This window comes from Melospiza georgiana, chromosome 23, assembly GCF_028018845.1.
Source record: "Melospiza georgiana isolate bMelGeo1 chromosome 23, bMelGeo1.pri, whole genome shotgun sequence".
NCBI classification, from domain to species: domain Eukaryota; kingdom Metazoa; phylum Chordata; class Aves; order Passeriformes; family Passerellidae; genus Melospiza; species Melospiza georgiana.
The window spans coordinates 5052395-5080369 of record NC_080452.1 but is presented as its reverse complement, the minus strand read 5'-3'; the positions used below and the strand labels follow the sequence as shown (position 1 = coordinate 5080369).

Below are 27975 nucleotides of genomic sequence, written 5' to 3'. Positions count from 1 at the left end.
CCACGGGCGTGCAAGTGATGAGGAACAAACTGTGCATGGGGTGGCAATGTCTGACACTGACCTCCTTGGAGGCCAAAGGAAAACAGACATTTTGGAGAATGCAAGGCCATCTTCAGCACTGGGATGGACCACACATCAGGTCTGGCAGGTGACCTCAGCAGTTCCAGGTCAGACCTGATCTACCAAGGGGTTAGCACCTTGTTCCTGCTCTCCAGTGACACAAAACCACATTCACTTTCTCAGGAAATCTCTTCCATTACTGCCCCAGGCCTGATGGCAATTCCCAGACTCCTGTTCACACAACACTTGCTGGTTTGAACTCCTAGAAGCAAAACTGAGGAACTTCATCTCAGCGTTTTGTCTGTGAACATTTTCTTATCTGTAATTCCTGCTGGGATCTTTTCCCTGCCATCCAGGCCCCACTTTTCTCCATATGGACACTGTGCTCCCAGCCCTGAATCCCCACACATCTCTTCCTTCCATCACAGATCCAGGACAGGGAAGCTGCTTGGTGTGGTCCAGAGCAGGAGCATCACAAGGATCAAACAGATCAGCTTTTGTTCTCCAAGTGAAAGACACTGTGTTCTTCAATCTGTACTCCCCATGGTGGAGGCTTCCCTTGTATCTGCTCCACTGCATGGTCTCTGTCAGAGTTTCAAGGTGAAACAGTCAAAGATGGGCAGACTGGCACAGGAAAAGGTGAGATCTGGTGGATGTTCTCACAGAGGGCTCAGCTACAAAAGACACAGGGTTGTACCCGAAGAGAGCTGGGACCACGGAAGGGCATGGAGCAAGAACCTCGTGGTGTCCTGTGCTGGGTAAAGGCCACATGGCCCTCATGCAGCCAAGAGCTGCCTGTCCCCAGAGCCTTCAGGTAGGAGCACAGTAAGTGGGGATCCCAGGGCTAAAGCCACACATCCATCTGAAATTTGCCTTGCTCCAGCTGGATGTTTCCCACAGGCAGAGGAGGGAGAGGCATCACTTTGAGAGGTGATAGCAAGGAGCATGGTGCAGAGATTGGAGGTCACAGACATCTTTTATGAAAAATCCTTTCCTTAGGATTTTTCTTCCTGAGAAGCTGAGAGGCCTCAGGAACAAAATGCAAACAATGGTTATCTGCTGCTGTGGAATGCAACAGGTGCATCTGTGATTGGTCTCATGGGGTTGTTTCTAATTAATGGCCAATCACAGTCAGCTGGCCCAGACTCTCTGTCCAAGACACAAACCTTTGTTATCATTCCTTCTTATTCTGTTCTTAGCCAGCCTTCTGATGAAACCCTTCCTTCTATTCTTTTAGTATAGTTTTAATATAATATATATCATAAAATAATAAATCAGCCTTCTGAAACATGGAGTCAAATCCTCGTCTCTTCCCTCATCCTGGGACCCCTGTGAACACGGTCACAGTTGGAAGGGGCTGGAGAGTTCACAGTCTGCTCTGATTCCTCTGGCCAGTACACTCTCCTGTTCTGGGAAGGATTCTGTTGGGAAGCAGAAGTATCCTTGGAAATATTCTGCTCAGACCCCTACATTTTTCAAAATTTTTCACCTACCTATTATTTTTCCTAACCGCTACACTACTTGACCCCAAACACTAGGGAATAATAATAGTAATAGTAATAGTAATAGTAATAGTAATAGTAATAATAATAATAATAATAATAATAATAATAATAATAATAATAATAATAATAATAATAATATAATCATAATTATTTTAACACTTATAACTGAAAAAGGGCCATGAACTTGGTGAGTAGACGCAAAAATTGGCTCCTCCTCTCAAAAAACATCATTCTACATCCATGCTTACACCACAGTGTGAGAAAAGCTGATCCTGAATTGCTGCCAGTCCAGGTATAAAACCCAGCAGCCACTCCACAACACCTAGGAAAGATTTGAGGTTAATTCTCAACAAAAACAACAAAGGCCACTTTCAATATGGATGCTTCCCTGAACCAGCAAAGAGAGGAGGATGGAAGCAGATGAGTTGTTTTGGTGCCACTGACAACTTTTCCCAAAATCAGCTGTTCAGGAAACTATAGCCTTCAGCAGCACAGCTAAATCAACTCTAATCCTGAAGCAGATGGTAAATTGAGTCCAAGGTTGCCACTGAGGTTCAAGGAGTGCCCAGAAGAAGTTCTGGCTCCTACACAGCTGGGCTCTTCCTCCCCTTTGCTGTCCTGCCCCATGAAGCCAGTCAACAAACAAAAAAACAATTGCACCAAAAAGTCTGCAGTTGTTTTACTCCAAGCCCTTGGGGGAAAAAGCCTTTTATGCTTTTAATATTCTGGTTTTCTCTTGCAATTTGCCAATTGAGTTAATCAATTAAAATAACTGGATTATTTTCCTTGCCTAACCCTGCTAACCCACCTCTCCTCTTCCTTCTCCACTCACATTTAGACCTTTATTTTCCCCCTTCCTCCTCCCTTTTTATTTAAACTCGTGTTTTGGAAAATTCCACAGCTGGAATTTCACATTTTCTTTTGTCACCACGTTGGAGACATTTGAGAAAGACAGTGAGGGCAATGTCTCAATGGGCACAGTTACATCAGGGGCAAAGGGAAAAGACACATTAAGGCAAAGCAGGTTCCAGTTCCTGAGCCTGGCTTACCCTCCCCTGCCTTGCCATGACTGCCTGGCTGATAAACCCTCCATTCATCCCCATCTCTCTGACTTTACTACATCACTTCTTCCTCTCAGTCTTGTTTCTGGGAATGCATTCCTGCTATGTACACGCCTCATCACCCGACACAGAATAAAATCACTTGTAAGAGGAATAAAACTGCCCTGCACATCTGAAGGTGGCCAGTGTGAGTTGAGTGAGCAAAGCCTTGAAGAGTCCAATTCTCTCTTTTGACAAGTGCTGGGGCCTTCATTCCAAGAAAGACATTGAGGGGCTGGATCACCAGGGGAGGTTCAGGTTGGACATCATCAGAATAAATCAGGTGAGACTCCATTTTCTTCATGGTGGAAGAAGCCCATCCTTTATTCACATAACTCATTTTTATACAGTTTTACAGACCTCATGTGTGACTCCAGTTGGTCAGGAGCTTTCTTGCCAATTACTTTATTGTTAGTAAAAGGTATTTTACTTGTCTATCAAATCTCTCTACTCTTAAGGGGTTTACATATTTTCTTCACTGGTTCTGATGGGATAGGTTTAATGTTTATGGAGGGTTTTTTTACCTAGGAATAGATTGTTATGTTAACAAACTGTTCACACCAGGATTGCTTTAACATGGACACTTGCAAAGTGCTAGCTGCGCTTAGAAGAAATGACAGGCCAGCCATCCATCCAACTGAGCAGGTCTGATTTTATGAGGCCTTTCTTTTATAATTTTTCTACCATACTGCAAGAGGACATCAGGAGGGATTTCTTTCCTGAAAGATTTGTTAAGCACTGGAAGGGGCTACCCAGAGAGGTTTGGAGTCCCCATCCCCGCAGGGTCCAAAGAACACGTGGAGGTGGCTGGTGTCTCTAGTGTCTTGGTTTGAACAGACAGCTGTCTGCTAAGGAGGGCAGGAGCCTCTCCTGAAATGAAGAATGCAACACCTCCCCCCTCCAAATTATTATAATTTTGAAATTAAGAGGCTCTCAGGGAAAGATATGGGAATAGGAATAACAGTTCTTTACTAGGAAAATTAAAAATACAAATGCAATAAAACAACAACAAACCACTGAAAGAGTGAGAACAGGAGTTGCCCCCCTGTGTGCCAGCGTGGTGTCCCAGCCCCATGCCATGGGGGCTCAGCCCTCCTGCAGTGCCAGCTGTGGCTCTGCTGCAGCAGGGATCCTGCACAAGGGGGGAGTTTTCCTCTGCAGCTCCAGGGCTGCTGCAGATGGGCCTGGACTCCCTCTGGCCATGCAGGGCAGCAGAAAGCTGCTCCTCTGGCAATGCAGGGGGCAAAGGCTGCTGGGGTGTCCCAAAGCTCAGATTGGATCCAGGCAGGAATGCTTGGCTCCTCCCCTGGGCGGAGCATCTCCCATGGGATGCTGGGATTGGATCAGCCCTGCAGGGACACTCACTGGCCATGGACAGCAGAGATCTCCTGGAGGGAGGATTGGCTGTGGGAGAGATAAAGAAAAACCTGTCCCATGAACAGCAGAGAACTGCCCCAGCTCTGACAGATGGTGATAGAATACACACTTATCTTACAATCCAGGACATCTGGGCAGGGTGACAAGGTGGGGATTGGGCACAGGTTGTACTCAATGACCTCGAGGTCCTTTCCAACATCAATGATTCTGTGATTCTGTGAATAAGGAACATCCCAGAGCCCCGGAGGCTTGCAGGGAACGAGGGGTTTGAGCTGACTGTGAGGTTGCTCCAGAGCCTTTCCAAGAGCACTACTGGAGCAGGCTGAGCAGATCTGTGCCAGTGAGAACAGCCAGGCTGGGGCCCTGTGTGCTCTGCAGGGAGCACAGGCAGGGATGGGGATGTGCTGACAAGGCAACTGGAGAGGGAATGGCAATTCCCAAGAGAGCACATGCCCATCACACAGAGGCACTGCCCTGTCCCAACATCCAGGAGCCACTCTGGCTGTCACTGTCCCACCACCCGAGCTGGGACCAAGGTCCCTCTGCAGCTGCATCCCCACACTCACCAAGTGACTCCAGATTTTCTCACCAGCTCCATCCTGGGTTTCCCATCAGGGAACTCCATGAAAGTCTCAAATGTCCAGATCCTTACAAGAATTTAATTATGGTACAACAGCTAAATAACAAACTAACAGCTTGAGCTGGGGCCTCTGAGGAGGCACCCCAGAGAAAACTCTGAGCTTTTATCCCATCACCGTCTAAGGACAGGAAAATCTGGGGGGCCTTGGCTCCTGCCATGTCTCTGAGTGTCCAAGTCCATGGCCTGGCCACAGGACCCTGGGCCCTTTGTTGTGCAAAGAGTCAGCATTTCTCAGCTTCTTGCCTTGGGCTCTGGCCCTCAGAGCTCCACTGCAGCTGCATGGCAGCTCCAGTGCCACAGGCACTGAGGGGATTCTCTACCAGGCCACTCCTGTCACAGCAGTGGTGGCTGCTCCTGAGGCTGAACAGGAGCCTGGTCCTTTGGATTCTACTCCCATCCCTCAGAAGCCCTTACTTGTCCCCCAGATCTCCATGGAATGAGTGCACTGAGGTGAGGATTTTTGGAAAGCCCCTTCTCTTGCAGGCTTATCTGAAAATTCCAGTCTTCAAACAGCAGACACAAAGTTGGGAAGCCACAGCCAGACACCACACATGCTACACCACCACCTTCCTCATCCTCCCACGTGAGCAAGAAACAGCAAAAAGACTTTGCATCAGAGAAGTTGTACTGCACAGGCTGGTCCACATCTCCTCATCTCCCTTATCCACAGGCAGCTACAGATACCTTTAGCAGTCAGTACAGGGGAGAGGGCAGAGAGAAAATCATGGAGTCATAGAATGGTTTGGGTTGGAAGAGACCTTAAAGATCATCTGCACAGGAGTCTGGAGAGGCACATCATAAGAAGAAGTGTTGGAGGAGGAAAGCCCTTGAGGTCTGTGGCACAGATCACAAGGAACAGATGCTAAATCCCCTGGCCCAGGGGACTCACAGAACCTCACGCCCCTCTACACAGCAGCTCTGGCAGGAGGTATTTCCTTCTCCAGCTGAACTGAAGCTTCTATCTTGCCTCCCTCCAGTGCTTGCTCCTGGCTCCTGACATTTCACATGCTCAGAGATCTCTTTGCCAGCTCTTAGCAGCAGAATCCCCCACCGGAGGTACTCAGTGCTCTGTCACTGCCTCATCAGTGATCAGGAGCACAGACACATTCTCTAAGCTCTTTTTCCTCCTTCCTAGCAGTGTATAATGACTGCTGTTAACAAAGCCTTGGGGAGCTTATAGTGAAGTGGATTTATCAACCAAGTGAAAAAGAGGAAAAAATCAGTATATAAAGTGCTTCATCCTTAACTGAGGGTCTGTGCTCCAAACACTGTGCCCAGGGATCCAACCCTCACCTCTAAATACCTTCCACATGCTCAAAATTACAGCAGAAATTGCAGCAGCCTCACCATGTGCTCACCATGGGGTGAGATGCAGTTCACCTTCCAGAAACAGGTCCTTCCAAACTGAAAGTGTTTTTTTTTTTTTTTAATACAAATATGACATTTTTGCTCCAAAGAAAGTTTCTGAAAAGGGAAAAAAAAAAAAAAAAACAAACAAAAAAACCAACAGAACTTACCAGAAGTTAGAGCTCAGTCAGACACAGGGAATAAAGAATGTTAGCTAAAGGCTGCTGAGCTGGATGAGATTCATCTCACAGCCATCAAGGACAGGCATGCCCAATCTTCTGCCAGAGCCTGGTTCTATGGGGACTCTGGGTGCACACCTCCATGGGATGGACCTTGAGGAGTTAAAATAAAGAGAAAATATAAAGAAACTTCATTTTCTGACAATCCATAGTATTGGGAACTTAATTTTCTGGTGAGTTCATTTTTCCTATTCAGTGTGATCTCCTATTTACCAGAATTTCAGGGACAGGAGGTATTGCTTATAGAAGAATTATGACTTTTACTGCCTATAGCCCCATAAAACTTTAAAGCACATGATGGCAGCAATCTTTCCTGCATAAAAGGCCTCCTATCCATTTCCCACCCCAACAACCCCATCACTCAGAGCACAATAACAGCTCCATTGCAATGCTACAGGCAAAAGAAAAACCCTTATGGCTTTCTTAATGAAACCTATACAAGGTGGGCATTACCATTTCAGTCTAGAGGGAGCAGGTGTCCAGAACCCAATAGCAACAGAGGAATCTACAGAAAAATTTTGCAGATATCAAGATTCAAAGCATCAGCTTTTTCAATAGTGTATAGGGACAGAAACATTTGCCTTTTTCATTTCATTTCCCTTCCATCCAAACCTTTTTGTGAATGAACAAATAAAATGTGAACTGATCTAGCTCCATATTCCCTGGACCTTATCTGACTAAAACACAGACTGGTTTAGAAAATACATTGTAAAGCATTGAGGGTTGCAAAACACAACTAAAGGAAGATTCTCCTGGCCCTGGTGAACTACACAGGGATTTTGGAGCACTGTCCCTATGCAAAGAAAGCCTGTAAGCAAAACGTGTTAGTAAAAACAGCAGTACCAGACAGAACACCTCTTAGTGGCAGTTTATGATTTTGAAATAATTTAGACTGTCCCAGATGTCCCAGATGCTGTAACAGCAACCAGCCTGTCCAAGGGATCTTGTAAAGGTTCTACACAGGGCAAAGTTAAATATTAAAAAACGAATATAATATAATATAATATAATATAATATAATATAATATAATATAATATAATATAATATAATATAATATAATATAATATAATATAATATAATATAATATAATATAATATACAGAACCTACATACAAAATAAATACTGGAACATTTATGGTCCTCAATAGGAAGTTTAGATTAAACTCAAATACAGCCCTTTATGCAGAGAGATAAAAGAAATCTAAAACAATTTTGGTCAGACTAGGGTTCTGGAAGACCCCAGTCTAACCCCCTCCCCATAGCTGGGATAACCCCAAGGCCAGAACAGGCTGCTCAGCACCTTCTCCTGGTAAATTCTGAGCCCACCAAGGATAGAGATTCTCCCAGCTTCCCAGGACCTGTCCCAGAACTGCACCACCAAGGCCAGGTCGGACAGGGTTTGGGAAGGTGTCTGTGCCCATGGCAGGGGCTGGGAAATGATGAGCCCGTCCCAATGTCCGTCCCAACTCAAAGCCTTCTGTGGTTCTGTAACACCCAAATATTGCCCTGGTAAGGTTAGAGGGACCCTCATCTCCTGCCTGGGGGTTTCAGAAGAAGTCCCCGGGGTCTTTCCAGCCGCACTCACACACACCCGGAGCTCCCGGAGCTCTCCCAGCGCTGGCGCCGGCTCGGAACTGCCCTGCCCTCGTGTGGTGTGCGGGCACTGCTGCAGCTCCGACACACACAGACAGACAGACAGACACAGACACGGAGACACACACAGACACACAGACACAGACAGACACACACACACACACACACACGGAGAGACACACACAGACACACAGACAGACACAGACAGACAGACACACATACACGGAGAGACACACACAGACACAGACAGACAGACAGACAGTGGGACACACACAGACACACATACACACAGACACAGATACAGATAGACACAGACAGACACAAAGACGCAGACACACAGACAGATACACATGCAGATATGGACAGACAGACACACACACAGAGACACGGACAGACACACACAGACACACACACACAGATACAGAGAGACAGACGGATAGACACACAGACACACACACAGACACACACACACAGGCACAGACACACACAGACAGACACACACACGGACACACAGACACACAGGCACAGACACACACACAGACACACACACACAGACAGACACACACACACAGACACGCACAGACAGACACACAGATATGCACAGACAGACACACAGACACACATACACACAGAGACGCACGGACACACACACACAGACACACACACACAGACATACAGACCCACAAACACACACACAGAGACAGACACACAGACACAGAAACACACACACAGACACACACACAGACACACACAGACACACACACACAGACATACAGACCCACAGACACACACACAGAGACAGACACACAGACACAGAAACACACACACACAGACATACAGACACAGACACACACACACAGACACAGACATACAGACACACACACACAGACATACAGACCCACAGACACACACACAGACACACACACACACACACACACACACACACACACACACACAGATATGCACAGACAGACACACAGACACACATACACACACAGACACACACACAGACACACACAGACACACACACACAGACATACAGACCCACAGACACACACACACACACACACAGACACACACACACAGACATACAGACACAGACACACACACACAGACACAGACATACAGACACACACACAGACATACAGACCCACAGACACACAAACACACACACAGACACACAGACACACAAACACTCCACAGCCCTGCAGATCCCCATGGATCCTCACACCATTGCAGGGGGCTGTGCAGTTGTGCTGGTGACACTCAGGCTCAGGGCTGTGCCTGACACATCCCATCCATGTGACGCCCCCCAACAGACTCGTGCCATTTCAAGCTCACTTCATCACAGGAGGTTTTCAAACTGCTGCTCAGACCACCCTTGTGAGGCTTCTCTTACAGTATTCCTGAATACATCCCCCAATTCCAGAACCTTGGTATCCCAAAGTCATTTTAAATTGACTCAAAGCTCTCACCTAAAGGACAGAAAAATTTGAAAAATTATCCAAAGTCTCAGCCCAGGAGCCAACAATTCTGTGACTTTTCTGAAAGCTGGAAAAAAATTCTGAACTACAGACACAGCACACCAGAAACAACAGCCAAAGGCAGTTTTGAAAATACATAGATCTAAGGTCCCAGCAAAGAAATTTATCACAAGTCTCAGAGATCCCATTAAAGGGACATTTAGAAAATGCCCTCAGGGTGTCACTGATGAAACAATTGTGAAAATCATCAAGGCAATTGTAAAGCTGCCCTAGAGTCAAAACCATATGGATTTACTGGGAACATCGTGGTGATTGTAAAATTGCCCCAATAACATCACATAGAAGCCATTTTGGAAGTGATCTGTAATGTCAAAGCATAGCAATAAACACCTCATTAAAAGGACCATAAAAAAAAAACCAACTAAAAAATCCCACAAAGCATCCAGTATTAAAAATCTTTTGTGTGATATTTGGAAGTATTCTCATGGGGGCCTTTTGAAGGGATTTGTACAATGATCCCTCCATTTTTTATGGTTAGGTTTACAATAGTTCCTCTGTGGGAATTTGGGCTTACTCTTGATAGCTCCTTGGCAGTGTTTTTGGTCTCCTCTGTGTGTTTTCACAATAGTTCCATGATGGAGGTGGGGTATTTTTACAAGAGGCATTTCTTAGATTTTTGGAGACAGTTTACATAATGGTTATGTAACGGTGTCTTTGGGAAAGATCAGAGATGTGATTTAAAGGCCTGAGTGATGTATTTGTGAGTTTTCCCTGTTAAGTCGCATTCACTGGACCCACTTCATGCTGTGAAGAGCAAAGTGGAGACAACCACAGTCACTGTGACCTCATGGAAAGGTAGAACAGCCATACTGTGGGCAGCTGGAGTTGTCACTACCCTGCAACTCATGGGAGGAGCAAACTGAATCTGCCACGAATATTTCCATTCATGACTGCAACAATTCCCAGCAGATCACTGAGATCAGCAGCCCAGTCTGGATCCCTCTTCCACCACTGCCCTGACAGTGAGCATGAATTTCTCCCACAGGGATGGAGCTGACTTGCTCCACAGTGCAGCCAGATTGAAAACCACTGTGTAAGAAGTGAGGGATCAAAGAGTCTGGCTTCTTCCATCATCACAGCCACAACAGTCCTGCCTATCCCAAACTGGTAAACCACTGCTGAAGAAGAATCTGGAGCTCCCTGCTGCTGCTCAGACTTGAAGGAGAGCCTGGGTGCATATTGGCCTGTTTTTCCAGGAATATCAGTTTCTCTGATATAAGAGATCGCCTCTTCCTTCTTTCCAGCTGAAGAACATCCATTGGGTAACTGGACTGGAAGAGAATAAAAACATTTCTTAACACAGGGCTTGCAACAGGAGCTGAAATGCAGTATCTGAACGTTTCTTCTGGAAACTGCAGCACAGGAATTGAGAACAAGCTCCTCAGATGAGCTGTTCCAAGCAGGAGCTGAAAACAGGAGGCACTTGGCAGTAGCCTTTGAGTGCCTCTGGCTGGTAAAGGATTATCCTCCAGAGGATTAATGTTCTCAAGAGGATATTTCCAAATCTGGTGGTGGCTTTTGTTAGTTTTGACATAAGAGACTTACAGTCAACCCAGTTCCAACATTTCTTCCTCTGCCTTCCCCAAACCATCCTTCTCCCACAGCACCACAGTTTTGCATGCCCTGCAAGCACTGAGAATGGGCCCAGTGTGGGACCAAAGGGATCAAAGTCCTGGAAAAGAAGGAAACTTCTAATAACAGAAACATCAACAGAAAATATTTTCTCTGTGAATGAACAATAAAACACATCAGTCTTGTGTCTACAAGTGCATGAGCCTCCAAAAAACTTTTTATACCTAAAGTATTTCAAATAAATCTTTTTTTTTTATCAATCAGAATTGTTTGTAATGGTCCTGCCTGTACTCAGGCTAAAGCTCTCCTTGCTATCTCAGGGGCACATTTGGTTTGAGTCTCCAGAGTTCTTGCACACCTCCACTCCTTGAACAGTGCAGTGCCTGAGTCACACAGGCCCTGTGAGTTCCTGAATGTCCTGGATTGCCAAGCAATATGTATTTTATCACCTGTTAAGAGGTATGGCAGGTGTCTTCTGTTCAGTGGGCAGTTTGCCTTATCTCTTCCACACCCACTCCTCCCTCTGAGGGGACATCTGCTGATAAGAAGCCATTAAATGTCCCTGCATGGCTGATAAGAACTACAGCATCCCATTGGGAGATGTGAGCCCAGAGGGAGGAGCCAAGCATTCCTACCCGGATACAATCTGGAGATTCTGGAACACCAGCACAGCTTCTCCACTGGATTGCCCAGAGGAACAGCAGCTGCCTCTGCCCCTGGATCTTCAGAGGCAGAGACTGCACCTTTCTCCAGGATCCCTGCTCCAGCAGAACCAGCCCTGACACTGCAGGAGGGCTGAGCCACAATTCCAATGGGACTGCTGCCAACACCCTGACCCACAGGGTGTCAGGTTGGGTTCTGACTCTGTCAGTGTTGTTTGAGTTTACTGCATTGTTTATTTTATTTTTTTATTCTCTTCCCTAATAATGAACTGTTATTCCTGCTAACATATCTTTACCTGAGAGCCCCCCTTAATTTCAAATTTATAACAATTCAGAAGAGGGGGTTTACAGTTTCCAGTTCAGGGGAGGCTTCTGCCTTCCTTAGCAGACTTTTCAAACCAAAGCACTGAAGGTGGCTTGGATGCACCCTCAGTTCTTCCAGAATCCATCTGTCTGTTCCTTGAAATCCTTGTTCCTCCCTGTGGCAGACTTACACTTGTCCAAGCCATATCAATCACCTTCCCAAGTGCACAGGTGTAGGAGAACAACCCTCCCCAGGTTACTCTGCTGGGCAATGACAACTCCAAGGATTGTTATCCCTGAGAGCTACAGACAAGGGAACAAGGGAGGAGTGAGAGGGATTCCAGCTGGGATCCACAAAAACAGCAAATGCAAAACATCTCACACTGGGCATCTGGGCTCTGCACTGCTGTGCCCAAGTAAAAGGGTCTGACTTGTCTTTCTAAGAGAAAGAGTGAGTATGTCTGGGAGATAGAGGGCTGGAGCACAGCCAGAGCAGCTGTTTTTCCTGGGGATCTCATCTCAGTGTCCTTAACCTACAGGACCTGCAGGCACAGACTCTGTGTATTCACCTTGATTTGCAGAAAACCAGGTTTGCTTGGCAGTGTGACAGCAGCTTCCCCAGCCTGGGAGTGTTCCCACAACTGCTGGGAACGGTGTCCCTGATGTCCCAGCACAGGGCTGGCAGAACACCTGAGTCACCAGGGAGTGTGTCTTGGTTTGGAAAGACAGGAGTCTGCTAAGGAAGGCAGGAGCCTCCCCTGAAATGGAGAATGGAAACCCTCCCCACCCCTCGGAATTGCTATAAATTTTTAATTAAGGGGCAATGCAGTACACTAAACCAACACTGCCAGAGTCAGAACCCAGCCTGACACCCTGTGGGTCAGGGTGCTGGCAGCAGTCCCATTGGAATTGTGGCTCAGCCCTCCTGCAGTGTCAGGGCTGGTTCTGCTGGAGCAGGGATCCTGGAGAAAGGTGCAGTCTCTTCCTCTGAAGATCCAGGGGAAGAAGAGGCAGCTGCTGTTCCTCTGGGCAATCCAGTGCAGAAGCTGTGCTGGTGTTCCAGAATCTCCAGATTATATCTAGGTAGGAATGCTTGGCTCCTCCCTCTGGGCTCACATCTCCCAGTGGGATGCTGTAGTTCTTATCAGCCATGCAGTGACATTCAATAGCTGTTATCAGCAGATGTCCCCTCAGAGGGAGGAGTGATTGTGAGCACTCAGAGAGAGATAAGGCAAACTGCCCACTTGACAAAAGTCAACTGCCATACAGATGGTAACAGAACACATCTTGCCCTCCAACCTGGAACAGAGTGCCATGTTTGGGTCACAGCACTCTGCAGGAAGTCCTGGGAGCACAAGTGCTGGCCTGAGCAGCTCTGCTGCAGGTGAGATTCAGTACCATCTGCCCCAAAAATCATGGAACACAGACCTCAAAAGCCATTTCACCACATCCCAACTGCCTCTTCACATAAGCACAGCACAGGTGGCTCCTCCACTCACTGGGCTGGGCCTGTTCCAGTGGCAGGAGGTGTCTCAGTCCAAGCCATTCTGAGGGAGAAACCCAAAATGAAGCTACAGATAAAGTTCTCCCAAGTTCTTCCCTTGCACCATACCAGGTGGGAGCTTTTTATGAAATCCCAGAGGGCGCTTCAAGGACCAGACAAGTCCTATCTAAACAAACCAAAGAACTTGGCTTTGGACATTAACCCAGACCCAAAGCACAACTTAAATCAGAGGCCTAGAGAGCTGGTCCCACCTCACTCAGAGCAGAGCCAAACCAACAACACATCAGGTGGCTCAGAGCCTTGTCCAGGTACATGTAGGTGTCTTTGGAGCATGGTGTGTTTGTACAGAGTGTTCTAGATAGCATCACCACTGTGGGGTTGAAATGCACTCCCACACATGGGATGACATGTTCATTTTCAAAGCCCCTGCTTTACTTATTTGCTTATTCTGAAATATTTGCTTATTCTGAATATTTGCTTATTCTTAAAGAACATTGCTGCAGTGAATTTATTTGTACATTATTTCTGAGCCCTGTGATGCACCTTGCTCTTGTTTACACAAATTTGATCATTCTAATTTCTCTATTTTAGTTCCTTTTTCCTATTTCAATAATATTTATTTAAAAGGATAAAAATATATGAAGAACATTAATGTAGAGAGCAATGCAATATATGTCACCATTCAAATAAGAAGTACCTAAATTAACAAACATACAGTAAATTGTGTTGTGCTTTTCATCCTTTGAGATATAACATTTTATTTCAATGTGCAATTTTTACCGTGGCTGCCTTAATTTTCCTCGGATTTTTTTTCTTGAAAAAAAATCATAGAATTATAGATAGAACACCTGAGCTGGAAAGGACACACGAGGATCATCCAGTCTAACCCCTGCTTTGCACAGACACCCCAACAATCCCACCCTGGGCATCCCTGGCAGCGCTGCCCAAACACTCCTGGAGCTCTGGCAGCCTCGGGGCTGTGCCCATTCCCTGGGGAGCCTGGGCAGTGCCAGCACCCTCTGGGGGAAGAACCTTGCCTGATACCCAGCCTGACCCTGCCCTGGCACAGCTCCAGCTGCTCCCTCAGCTCCTGCCACTGTCACACAGAGCAGAGATCAGAGCTGCACCCTCAGGCCTCAGGGTGAACAGACCAAGTGCCCTCAGCTGCTCCTCGTGTGGCCCCTCCAGACCCTTCCCTATTTCTGTGTCCCTCTTTTGGACACTCTCCAACAACTTCAGATCTTTCTTACATTGCAGTGCCCAAAACTGCTCCCAGACTGGAGGTGAGGCTGCATCCATGTAGGGGGTGGGGGAGCCACCCATTGTTCCAAACTGGCCTTTGGTACTCCAGGGATTTCATCTGTAGCCTTGGACAATCAGCCCCAGGTGGACACAGAGGCTGAGTGTTGGGAAATGAGGTGCACAGAAAGCACAGAGCAGGCAAATGCTGCCTCTTTCCTCTGTTCCTCCAGGCTGTATCTCCCATGCACTGAGTCTGCTCTCACACCCTGGTCACACATCCCTCCTGACTCTGAGCTCCCAGAGGAACAGTGATGATGCAGTCTCACACACATACTGGTACCTGCCTCCAGAACAACAATTTCTGCTAGAGTTTGATCTAGAGAATGAGGAGCTGCTGACTCAAAAATCCCCTGTGGCAGAGCATCTGCAGCTCTGAAGGCAGTGGTAAACTGCCCTCCTTGCCAAACACTGTATTCTCATCTCCAGCTGCTGGATCTTGCCAATCCTTTGCTTCTTTAGCATTGTTGAGGTCAAACAAATCCTCCAAATTCTCATTCCATGTACAGCCTCCAAACACTGACCCTGGTTCTTGGAGGACAAAGCTTATGAATTAATGATCAGCCTGCAGGCCAGGATAATATCTCAACCTTCATGTACAGATTCCTTAAGTCATACTCTGTTCTACATTTAGCTGGGAATTTATCTCAGGTTGTTGACAATGACTGTGCACCTGACTGTATGTATGGATTCAGGTTTTAAAATTCATCCCCAGGCAGGTTTGGAAGCAAGCTCGAGGGCAGGAGGGGAGCGGAGGCGGCTCAGGGCTGTCAGCTGGAGGCGATCTGCCGGAGATGTTGAGTTGTGTGTGTGGGAAGAGCTCAAAAATAGTATTAATTTAAAAATCCTGGGATTCTAGAGCAGGCTGCCGGTGCCTGGCTCCCAGCTTGGCAGAGCCAGATCCAGGGATTCACCCAGCAGGAGCCACACCAGGGGAAGGAGGCAGCTCTGCGAGCTGTGAGGGCTCTGCTTCAGAGCACTGCAGCAGGGAACCCAGAATCATGGAATCACAGCATCATTAAGGTCAAAAAAGCCCTCTAAGATCATGGAGTCCAACCATTCCCCCAGCATTGCCATATTCACCACAAAACCATATCCCCAGGGGCCGCCTCCACACATATTTTGAACACTTCCAGGCATGGTGATTCCACCATTCCATGCTCATTGCCCTGAGCAGTCTGTGCAAGGGCCTGACCACCCCTCCAGGGAAGAAACTTCCCCCAGTATCCAACACGAACCTGCCCTAGCCCAGCCTGTGTCCGCTCCCTCTCCTCTTGTCCCTGTTCCCTGGCAGCAGAGCCCAGCTCCCCCCCGCTGTCCCCTCCTGTCAGGAGTTGTGCAGAGCCAGAGGGGCCCCCTGAGCCCCCTTTTCTCCAGGCTGAGCCTCCTTTTCTCCAGGCTGAGCCCTCTTTTCTCCAGGCTGAGCCCCCATTTCTCCAGGCTGAGCCCTCTTTATCCAGGCTGAGCCCCCTTTTCTCCAGGCTGAGCCTCCTTTTCTCTAGGCTGAGCCTCCTTTTCTCCAGGCTGACCCCCCTTTATCCAGGCTGAGCCCCCTTTTCTCCAGGCTGAGCCCCGTTTTCTCCAGGCTGAGCCTCCTTTTCTCCAGGCTGAGCCCCCATTTCTCCAGGCTGAGCCCTCTTTTCTCCAGGCTGAGCCCCCATTTCTCCAGGCTGAGCCCCCATTTCTCCAGGCTGAGCCCCTTCCAGCTCCCTCAGCTCCGTCCCCCCCCGCCCCTCAGCGTCCTGCGGGTCCCCCGGGGGCCGCTGGGGGGCGCTGTGGGACCCGCCCCGATCTCGTTGCTCGGCAACCGCCCGGCACCCAGGGGCGGGGCGCTGTGCGCGCGGCGCGATGACACAATCAGAGCGCGCGGCAGGGGGAGAGGGAAGGGCGGGGGGAGGCGAGGTGTGCGGGCCGGGACCTCTCCCCGCGGCGGTGAGTGCGGCCGGGCCGGGCCGAACCGAGCCGAGCGGGACCGGGCGGGGCAGGGCGGGGTGAGGCGGGGCCGGGCCGGGCCGGGCTGAGCTGGCGGCTCCGGGCGGGTGTCGGCGCGGGGTCGCGGTGGGCGGGGGCGCCGGGCGGGCGGGGCGGGCGCTGAGGGCGGGCGCTGAGGGCGGCGCGGCGGCAGCGCCCCCTGTCGGCGGCGGGCGCCGTGCCATGTGGCCGTGCTGGCTGTGCCCGCAGGTGCCGCGCGCCATGGCCCCCCCCAAGGACATCATGACCAACTCCCACGCCAAGTCCATCCTCAACGCCATGAACGCCCTGCGTAAGAGCAACACGCTCTGCGACGTCACCCTCCGCGTGGAGCACAAGGACTTCCCGGCCCACCGCATCGTCCTGGCCGCCTGCAGCGACTACTTCTGCGCCATGTTCACCAGCGAGGTCGGTGCTGCCGCCGGCCCTGGGTGCTCCGTGGGTGGAGGAGGCAGGGCCGCCCAGTGCTTGGGCTGTTCTCTGTTGAGCTGCTCAGCAGCTGGGCCAGGATCCCCCCGTGGGGGCCCAGGATCCCCTGGTGGTGATCCTGGAGTGCGCTCGATACTCCCCGTGGTTGCTCAGGATGCCCCCGTTGTGGTTCTTGTTCCCTTCATGGTGGCTGTGGGTGCCATAGGAACCCCCATGGTGGCCCTGGATATTTCCTTGGTCTCTGTGAATCCCCCTATGCTGGCCCTGGAGCCCTCTGGGTTCTGTCTTGGTGGCCCTGGAGCCCCTCGAGGTGATTCTGTGTCTTATGGTGACTCCAGAGCCATTTATTGTGACCTGGTGGGGAGTTAAGAGCTTGTGGCCTTGATTCATGGTCTGCTGTGACCACCCTGTGCCCAGGGAGCTGCCAGGCTGAGCTGCCAAGCCAGAGGGTTCTGATACATTTCTTTATTTTTCTAGTACTGATTTGTGGTTTCCGTGGTTCCGGGCATCTTTCCTGCCCTGGCACAGCGCTGTGGGAGCCGTGCTGGGGATTCTGGGCAGCCCTTGCAGAGCAAGGGAGGGTGTTTGCTGATGCTCTGGGCTGCCCTTGGCACTGGCTGAGGGCTGGGCTGTGTGGGGGTGTCACTGGGGCTGGGGCGGCTCTGGGCCACCCAGCACATGTCACCTGTGAGCACCTTGGCTCTCAGCCCTTCGGTGAGATCTGCACTACCTGTGTGCAGTTTCCCTGAGTCACTGACAGGCACTGCCTCAGCTGGAGCTGGCACTCACTGCTGAATGTCAGATGCTTTGCCTGGCTTTGTCTTTATAAGTTGGAGTCGATCTTTGCAGCTTTTTCTTATGGAAGATGCTTTCCTTATCCTGCCACCTTGCCCGTGAGCAGGGAGAAACATTGTTCAGTAGCTCACAGGTCCTAAAGCCCTCCCTGCTAGCCCAAGAGTCATTGCAGCAGAGAGTGATTTTTTTTCTTTGTTTTACCCAGGCACGAAGGCTGTGGCAGAGCTCTCTGTGTGCCACTTAGCTCAGTGCTGTCAGGGCAGCAGGTGTTTACAGTCCTGTGCAGAGAAACCAAAATGATGCATGTGTGGCCTGACCTCAGACCAATATATTTTTTTCTCCATATCTTCATGAAATTTGTAAATTCATCAGGTTTGTGCTCTTTCTCTGCATAAAGGAAATGTAATTAGATGAAGAAAACACACAAAGCAGATTCAATCCCTGGAGGCTGAAGTTCTCCAGTACCTCTAGGTGTTCAGCAGTACAGAGGTGTCCCTGCTTCTCTGGGTTTGCCTCCACGTTCCTGCCAGTGCTTGTGACTTCTGGCCTTGTTCTAGGCAGTGTCACTCCATGTGCTCCAGAATGTTCTTTGTGGCTGCTAACAAAGGCTGGGGGTTGCTGTGCTTTGGGTCTGGGCTGTCTCTCCTTGCTTTGTTACACTCTTGTTAACTGTAACATCATTGTGACCTTCTTTCAGACATGGGAATCTTCCTAGGAAATTAAATTCTTCCTGGGAAAGCAGCTGTGCTCAGTGGGCAGAATTGCTTGCTCTCTCATGTTTCCACAGTGTCTCTGCTTTAAGGGTTTCTTTTCTTTTGCTTGGTTTGTGTTTCTTCCAAACTTGTTTCTTTGTTATGGAAACCCTAAAGTGCCCAACCTGCCAAGGGGCAACAATTAGAGAGTGTTTGTGGGACACTTCCTTCCAGGAAGGGGCAGCTTGGTGAGCCTCAGAGTGGCCATGTTTCCTGTGTGTGTCAGGGCTGTGATGGGACAGTGCTTGGACACTCTCCAGGCCCTTGTGGGTGCAGGGTTTGGCCAGGCTGGGACTCCAGGGAGCTCAGAGTGTTTGTGTGTGTGTGTGTGTGTGTGTGGTGTCATGGGCTGACAGCCCCTGCCAGGGTTCCTCAGCAGTCCATGCATTGCCTCCTGCAGCTCTGGAGACTGCTTGGCTCTGGTGTGCCAGGCTGGGCTGCACGAGGCTTTGCTCAGAATTGATCTTGGGGTTCTGCCATGGGATTCCTGACCTTTTCTCCTGGGGTTATGTCACGGTATTCCTGGTGTCACATCTGTGCATAGCCAGTGCAACACTGAGACTGTCAGCAATGCTGTTGTCATAAGGAACTGCCTTTGCCTCTCTGTGTCTCGAGTTTCCTTCCTTCTCTCACTTCTGACTTTTAACATTTTAAGAAGTTCTCAATCTAGCTTAGTATTAATTCCTTCCCATTTTTTGTTCCCGTTTTACAGCATGAGGAGAAGCCACTGATCACCTGGTGAAGCCCAGGCTTTTTGCAACACTTTGCTTTGCCCCTGTGCTGAGCAGTGTGGGAGCACTGAAACAGCATCAGTTTTACCTGCAGGGTTGTTCCTTGTAGTGAAAATTGCAGAGCAGTTTTATCTCCCCTGGATCTTGGCTGTGCACTGGCATTTGTCTTTGTTTGTCCAAGTTAACATAACTTGGGATCTTTTAAGAGCTGATTACTGGCTCCACCTCAGAAGGAAACTGTTCTGTCTTCTCTTGGAGGCTGTGTTCTAGAAATTGAAGGGTTCTTTCCCCCCAGAACAGAGAAATATTATTCTGAAAGTAAACAACTGGTGTTTCCAGGTTCTTACATGGTCAGCTTCTCTGTGCTGTGATTGCTCTCCAGGGTACAGTGAGCCACACATCAGCACTGTCATGCCAGCAGTTCTCTCCCCCTGTGAGAAGAAATTGGGGTTTATTCCAGAGTACTTTTGTGGATCTGCATTAGTAAGAGCAAAAACAAGAAGTAGCCTTGGGTAAGAAAGGAGTTGCAAAATTTTAGACCCATTCTCTTGCTTGATTGTCGTGGTTTAGCCCCAGGCAGCGGCCAAGCCCCTCAGAGCCCCGTGCTTGCTCCCCCACCAGCAAGATCAGGGAGGGAGTCAGAAGGGTAAAAGCTGGAAAATTTGTGGGTTGAGATAAACACAGTTTAATATGGAAAGCAAAAGCCACACATGCAAACAAAGCAAAACCAGGAATTCACTGCCTGTTTCCCATGGGCAGGCAGGTGTTCAGCCATCCCATGGAGAACAGGGCTCCAGGACACAGCAGTGACTTGGGAAGGCAAGCACCATCACTGCAAACATCCCTGCCCTCCTTCCTTCTTCCCCCACTCTGTGTGCTGAGCATGGTGTCAATGGCCTGGGTGTGCCTTTGGTCACTTTGGGTCACCTGTCCCAGCTCCCCACACACCCCCAGCCCCCTTGCCAGCCTGGCAGTGTGAAAAGCAGAAAAGGCCTTGGCTCAGTGTGAGCACTGCTCAGCAACAACAAAAACATCTCCATCATCATCCCTGCATTCAGCACAAATCCAAAATACAGCCCCATGCCAGCCACTGGGAGGGGAATAAATTACCCCTGCCAAACCCAGCAGAATGATTTATGGGTGGAATGGAGAAAGCAACATTGTGTCTCGCAAAAGAGCTGTAACCTCAGCCCCTGCCTTAAGGCTTTCAGCACCTTGGGTATCTTGAGGCAACACTCCTGAGGCCTGGAAGTGACTGTCCTTAGCTGTTTTCCTGGATGCTGTGGTTGATTTTTGGAATCTGTACTGCTGCACACTTCCTATGTATGGGCTACTTTACTCCCTTCAGGGAGAGTGAGCACAGCTCTGATATTAAACAGCAAAGTGGGAAACCCATCTGAAATTCTGACCGCAGAGATGTGGCTGGTGCCACTGAACAACCTCAGAAGTAACCAGTGAACACCTTGGAGAGGAAAGCTGCCTGGCCTATGTGTTGGTTGCATTGCATGACCATCATTTTGCATTCTGAATCCAAGGATGTGGCTGCATGGAGCAGGGACTGTCTGTGTCCCAGCAGCCCAGCACTGAGCACTGCAGGCAGCTCTCTAATGCTGGAGCTCAGCTCAGAGTCCTCATGAGTCTGAAAGGCTGAGAGAGTTGGGATTGTTGAGTCTGGAGAAGGCTCTGGGGTGGCCTTCCAGTACCTGAAGGGAACCAACAAGAAAATGGAGAGAGACTGTTTTCACTGGGGTTACAGGAGAAAGGGAAATGGCTTCAAACTGACAGAGAGGGTCCACAGAAGGTCCCTTCCAAACAAGACCAGTCCATGATTCTGTGTTCAGAATCAAATTGTCTCCACACTGAGACCCTTCTTTAAGGTATAATGTTAGGATCCCAATTCTGCATCACACACATTAGATGAATTTACATGAAATACTTCCTTCCTCCTGGGCATTCTTATCATGTGAGTAAACTGAGCAAAATAACAACCAAGCAGTGGAGTGTAGCAGAAGTACAAGGGAAGTAGGAAGTGGTAATCTGTATGGTATTGGTGTTGTCCTTGTGGTTTGTGTTGTGGTCACCAATATACAGTATGTGCATGGTTGGTTGATTGTGGGTCAGGAGCTTCTTTATCAGCTCCAGCTGATGTGTGAAGAACTGATGCTTACAGCTAAACAGAAATTTGTAACACCTTTGATCCTAAATATGTATGGTCTGTGTCTTCATTTGCTTATTAGAATCATCTGAATATCTTGTCTGATCAATTCTGAACTTTGGTGGCACCTGTGTCCTTTGTGGAACAAACAGCTTAGTCTTGGTTCAGGAATGTTTTGTGTGGCCCAAGGCAGGAACTGGTTTTAGCTTCTGAATGCAATGCCTGGCCTGTCACACAGCAGGTCAGACAAGGTAATTTGCTGTTCCTTCCCAGCTTTGGAAGCCATAAAGGTTGTTCACTGAGTCAAGAGAATTGAATTCCCTCAAATTCCCTCAAGGGTCACCCTTACCTCCTGTACTTCTGTGCAAGTGTGTCTCTGCATGATAGACAGGGCTCAGTCCCAGCAGACATCTCTGCTGTGTCATGGAGTGCCTCTGCAGGAGGAGCTTCCACTGCTCTTATTTTCTGTTTCTGTGTCACCTCCTTTTTGCCCAGCTGTGGCAGATGTGAAGCTCAGTGATGATGTTTGGCCATGCTTTTTGCTCCCTGAGCCTCTGCTCAACTGGCTGTACCAACTTTGGGCTCATTCTTGGCAAGAGAAGCCCCTGGCTTTCATCTGCATTGTGCTTGCACTGGTGCTGACTGCTCCAGCAGCCAGGGGCTGGTTTTGCAGCATGCCACAGGAAGATCATTATCTCCTGAGGTGCAGCCATGCTGCTGAGCTGGCAGCAACTGCAGGGTGTGATCAGTGAGCCCACCAGCCAGTCCATTGGTCAGGAATCATCAGGTGCTCTGCCAGCAGCTCTGTGCTGGAGGCACTGAACCATGAAACTGATGCTTTGTGAAATATAATCTGTTTTGTACAAATTTGATGGATTCACAGAATTTGGTGTTCCCAAAGATTGACCATTGAGAGGATAATGTTCCTTGGAAAAAATGATTATTCCAAAATTAATCATAGAGGTGATTAAATAGTCGGAGGACAAAGCCTGGATTGTGTAAGTGCCATCACTGCACAAACTGTCATTTTACTTTGTTTCATTTTAGGAATGAAGTTCACCACAAGCTTGAAGAATGTATCAGGATACTGACAAGTTGAGAAAGCTTTTTCTTTGGCTTGGTTTTAGAGAAGAGTGGTGAAGATGTCCAGGTGTTGGAAAGGAAAATTACAAGTCAGTAGAATTGACTTGTTCAGGTTTAGGGCTGGACATGCTCAGGGAGAAGTTACCAAAGCTCAGGCAGAAGGATGTCCTACTGATAGGGGGCACAGAGGAGCCAAATTTCTGGGCCACAGAGACACTTGGCAAAACTCCCAAAATAAGGAAGAAATTGATAAAGCCAGCTCAGCAGCTGTGCTGAGTTCAGCTCTGAATGGGCAGAAGGTAATGCTGGCAGGGGCATGTCCAGGCTGCTGACTCACAGCCACCAACTGCAGAAGTTCTCTGACCCAGAGGAAGAGGGAGACTGAGCATGGGACTAATTAGCATCAGAAGCAAGGAAATTGTTAACCAATAGAATATAGAAGGCTAATCAATAAGAGAACTACTCTTAACCCTAGTAACCCTCTCCACCCCCATCCTATTTCCACTTCTATCCAACAACCTCAAGAACACCCCCAACACAATTACAAACACAGTCAAAACCTCCCTCTTGATCAGCCTAATCCCAATAGCAATCTACATCCACTCCAGAACAGAAAGCCTCACCTCCTTCTGAGAATGAAAATTCATTATAAACTTCAAAATCCCCATCAGCCTAAAAATAGACTTCTACTCCCTTACCTTCTTCCCCATTGCACTGTTCATTCATGATCTATCCTACAATTTGCACCATGATATATGGCCTCAGACCCCAATGAACATTATTGCCTTTGTTTGCTAAAATGTATTAATAGTAAACAGGCTGCCTTTGGGGATTTGGGGACTTTGGCCCACAGCCCCCCCTTTCTTTACTGAAGTGAAATGAACCAAATCCCCAGACTCTGGGTGTGGATTGGCCTCTTTCACACGAGGTGAAAGAACCTGGTTTGGACCAACATTTAGATGGAAACTCCATGGGAACTGCAGCATGTCACACACATCCAGCTCAGGGGGGAATTCCCTTGGAATAAAGCTTGGAGTACTGCATGGAGGAGAGTTTAGTTGTCTTGCACAGGTGACACATGGGATCTCTGCTGACTCAGATCTCAGCTCGCAGGTTTTACTGTGCTGTGTGACTGTCCTTTTGATCCATAAACAACTTTTGTATCTTACTCATTTCTATAAGTGAATTCTGTAAGGAAATTCCCTCCTTCCCTATATCCTTTCAGTGAGCACCAGAATAGAAAGGACAAATCTCTCCTGAAAGCTCTGACAGATCTTATTTTCAAACCTGCTGAGGGTTGTGGGCTTTCTGATCACATTAATGAAATATAAAGCTGTGTCTCCCTTTTAATTTACAGCTCTCAGAGAAGGATAAACCCTGTGTGGATATCCAGGGCCTGACAGCCTCCACCATGGAAATCCTGCTGGACTTTGTATATACAGAAACTGTGCATGTGACAGTAGAAAACGTCCAAGAATTGCTTCCAGCAGCATGTCTGCTTCAGCTGAAAGGTAATTGAAGGATTAGCACAAATTGCATCATTGCTGCTGTTTAGAAATTTGGTTTGTTTGTCCCTCTGTGCATGGAAGAGAGGCTGGGGGAGGAATGATATTTATAAGTAGTTATGTCCACCTTCTCTTTTCTTGTGTGCTGTGGTCTCATTGGTGGAGGAACAGATTTGGGTGCAAAACAAAATGGTAAAACAGGTTCCATTCTTTGGGCTACAGTATTTCTGCAGGAGGATTCCCAAGAGGAATTGTGAGCTGTATAGCTCATAAATGTTACAGCTCAGTTAGGTTATTATAATAAGCAATCCTGGATGCCATTTGACCTGCCCTCACAGTGTGTCTGGGTCAGTAACAGACTGGTTGCTGTCATTGCACATGCACCTATGGAGCTGTCCCAGACAATTATCCCAAATCCCAGACAGCTTACCTAAAAGTTATCACAGAAATCTGGTGCCATATCCACTGGCAGACACAGCAGTGGTTTGTAATCCATGAAGCTGAGTACAACTCACATTGGAGTATTCCTAGTATCAGATTGATGTAATTTTTTCATTGGAATGGAACAGTCAGAGCTCACACCAGCCCAAACACGTGGTCTGGCTGCTCCAAGTATCTTCAGTCTCCAAAGCAATACATGCATGTGGATGTTTCTGTAGTACTTTTACTTGTTGTTCGAATTGGATTTTCATTATTGCTTAGAACTTTTTTTTTGAAGGCCTTGCCAAAGCAGTGGATTGATAGTAAGTGTGCAGTGCTCATTCACCCCTCCAATTTTCCATAGGTGTGAAACAAGCTTGCTGTGAGTTTCTAGAAAGCCAGCTGGATCCATCAAATTGTTTGGGCATTCGGGATTTTGCTGAGACACACAATTGTGTGGATCTAATGCAAGCTGCAGAGGTCTTCAGCCAGAAACATTTTCCAGAGGTGGTTCAGCATGAAGAGTTTATCCTCTTAAATCAAGAAGAGGTTGAAAAGCTCATCAAGTGTGATGAAATTCAGGTAAAACCTGAAAAGTACCATTACTGTGCAAAGCATTGAAATAAAACATTGAAACCAGTCAGTAATTAGTCCATACTCCTGGGATGGACTCCTCACACAGTTCCTGAATTTGAAATTTAATTTTCAGGAGGCATCTATTTTTCTTTTTGCTAGTTTGTAATTTTATCAATGCCATGTAGTTTCTCTGTAAGAATTTGTTGTCACACAAGTGTTTCTTGCAAGTCAACCACAGCGAGTTAGTTCCCTTTGCAGAGTTACTGGCCCTCATTCCCTCCTTTCCCTGGAGAAGATAAGTTGTCTCAATGCCTACATTTCTGCAATGGCCTCAAGCCTTAACTTATGTTTGCCTGCTGCACAAGGAATCCTGGGATGGTGCAGGGTGGTCTGACTCTGCAGAGGATTTTAGGGAGATTTAGTTCCCTGAAGGTGAGCTTTTGGAGGGTATTCTATGTGACTGGAACATCTCAAATGCATTTTTCCAACTTTTCTATGAATAAGTTGAACATTCCCTGGTAATGATGAGAGAACTTGATTATTTATTAAGGTGGATTTTGTCGAGATGTGATGTTCGCTTCAGTGGAAAGGCTTGAAGCAATCACTGCTCAGAGTTCAGGGGAACAGGAATGCTTGGAAGCAAAGTATGGGATATCTTTGATGGGATTCCTGAAAAGCCAGTGCAGGGGCAGCCAGAGGAGAATTGTTGATGTATTTCTTGAAAGTGGTCTTCAGCCATGCCAACATCCCCTTGTTAGTGAGGCTACTTGAGAAAAACCATGTGAGGCAGTGGTGAAGGACCCAGCTCTGGCTGAGTGTGCTTGGTGTTTGACAGGCTGCAGTTTTGTGCTGTGAGGGGCTGAGCTCCTGTGGCCAGTGATGCTACTGGGAGCAGAAAATAATGTGGAACTTCAGACTGACCCAGCCCAGTTTCTTGGATGATCTGCTCAGGAAAGGTGACATTCCCTGTGCATTGGAAGGGCTGGTTCAGACCTTGCAGCAGGCAGTGTGGTGGGCATGCACTATTGTACCTTGAGAACATGTGACAAGTAGGGCAGGGCAGGGGATTCTCCCCCTCTTCTCTGTCCTTGTGAGACCTCACCTGGAGTGCTGTGTCCAGGTCTGGGGTTCTCAGCACAGGGAACACAGGGACCTGTTAGAGAGGGTCCAGAGGAGGCCTCAGAGATGCTCTGAGGGCTGGAGCCCCTCTGCTCTGGAGCCAGGCTGGGAGAGCTGGGGCTGTTCACCTGGAGAAGAGGATTCTGCAGGGAAACCTTTTATAGGGGCTTATAAAAAAGAGGAAGAGTGACTTTTTACATGGGCAGAGAGTGATAGGACCAGGATTAACAGTTTTAAAGAGGAGAGATTTAGATTTGATGTTGGGAAGAAATTCTTTCCTGTGAGAATGCTGAGACAGGGTGCCCAGAGCAGCTGTGGCTGCCCCATCCCTGCAAGTGTCCAAGGAGCAGGAGCAACCTGGTCTGGTGGAAAGTGTCCCTGCCCATGGCAGGGGTGGAATTGGATGGGCTTTAAGGTCCCTTCCAGCCCAGACCAATGTGGGATAAGGAGCAGATCTCTGTCCTGCTGTGCCAGCACAGAGGTGCTGTGTGGAATCAAGAGTGTGGTAAGGGAACACCCTCAGAAAATCTCTGGGCTGCTCAAGAAGTGCAATGACAGGTCCTCAGTGTGATCCTGCATTTAGTGTTACTCATCATTTATCAGAAAACATAAATGATTCAATGAATGGTAAAGCTGTTAAATATATCTGAGGACATTCAGTTCAGGAGGGAATAAATCAACACAGGATTATTGCATTTAAAGAGGAGGTGGGGAAATTGGAAACAATACAGTAGTCTGCTCTCCTTTTGTGAGCTCTAATTGTCCTTCCCCTGTAATTCCAAGAGAAAGAGGCCATTCCAAGTTACAATGTAACAAATATAAAACAATGGTGTAGAAGAATGCCTTACATAATTAACCTCTGTGGCTCCCTCCTTCAAAACATTCTGCCTGACAGCTTCAAACTGGATTTCAAAGGGGACCAGTCATAGGCTGGTGGGAAGGCTCAGTCCTTTCATCACAGGCTCTTCTTTTATCTTCATATTTAGTCTCAGTTAACAGACTGTGTGATAATAAATTCATGTCTGATTTCCTTTTACGTTGGATGATCTGATAGATGTGCAAGAAGAAAACAAAGTCTAAGTAATATATAAGTAATAAGTAATATATAATTCTTATATATATATAAGTAATAAGTAATATATAATTCTTATATATATAAGTTATAAGTAATATATTATTCTTATATATGTTAAAGTAATATTATTCTTATATATATATAAGTAATATATAATTCTTACATACATATAGGTAATAAGTAATATATAATTCTTTTATATATATATATATATTTACAATTCTTTTGCTTTTGATAATCATAGGTGTCCAAAGCATCTGTGGTTCATTACAGGATCAAATTTAGATGATTTAGTCAGTGTAATCTCCAGAAGTAGTGCAAGCACCAGCATGTGCTGGTCCTAAATGGAGACAGAAATAAAATAAAATAAAATAAAATAAAATAAAATAAAATAAAATAAAATAAAATAAAATAAAATAAAATAAAATAAAATAAAATAAACAGTAGAAATAAACAGTAGCATTCATGCCCTGGGATTTTCCACTCTGAAATCCTTTGTAGTTTTTAAAAGGTGGATTGAAACCTTCAATGTACCTGCTCTGGCTGGAGTGTCCAAGGGGCAGTGCATAGGCCCAGGGCTGCCAGGGCCTAGGGCAGACACTTTGCTGTGCAAAGGAAAC

At 47.6% G+C, this 27975-nt stretch overlaps 1 protein-coding gene across 1 annotated transcript in view; it reads left to right on the top strand.

Moving 5' to 3' along the window:
* The first annotated feature begins 16592 nt into the window (after positions 1-16592).
* Positions 16593-27975, top strand: part of KLHL12 (kelch like family member 12) — a 30332-nt gene continuing 18949 nt past the window's right edge. Inside the window, exons 1-4 of the mRNA XM_058039886.1 lie at positions 16593-16676; positions 16926-17123; positions 24018-24171; positions 24950-25167. Of these exons, the coding sequence (XP_057895869.1) occupies positions 16593-16676; positions 16926-17123; positions 24018-24171; positions 24950-25167 (654 nt within the window). The remainder of the gene's footprint in view (positions 16677-16925; positions 17124-24017; positions 24172-24949; positions 25168-27975) is intronic.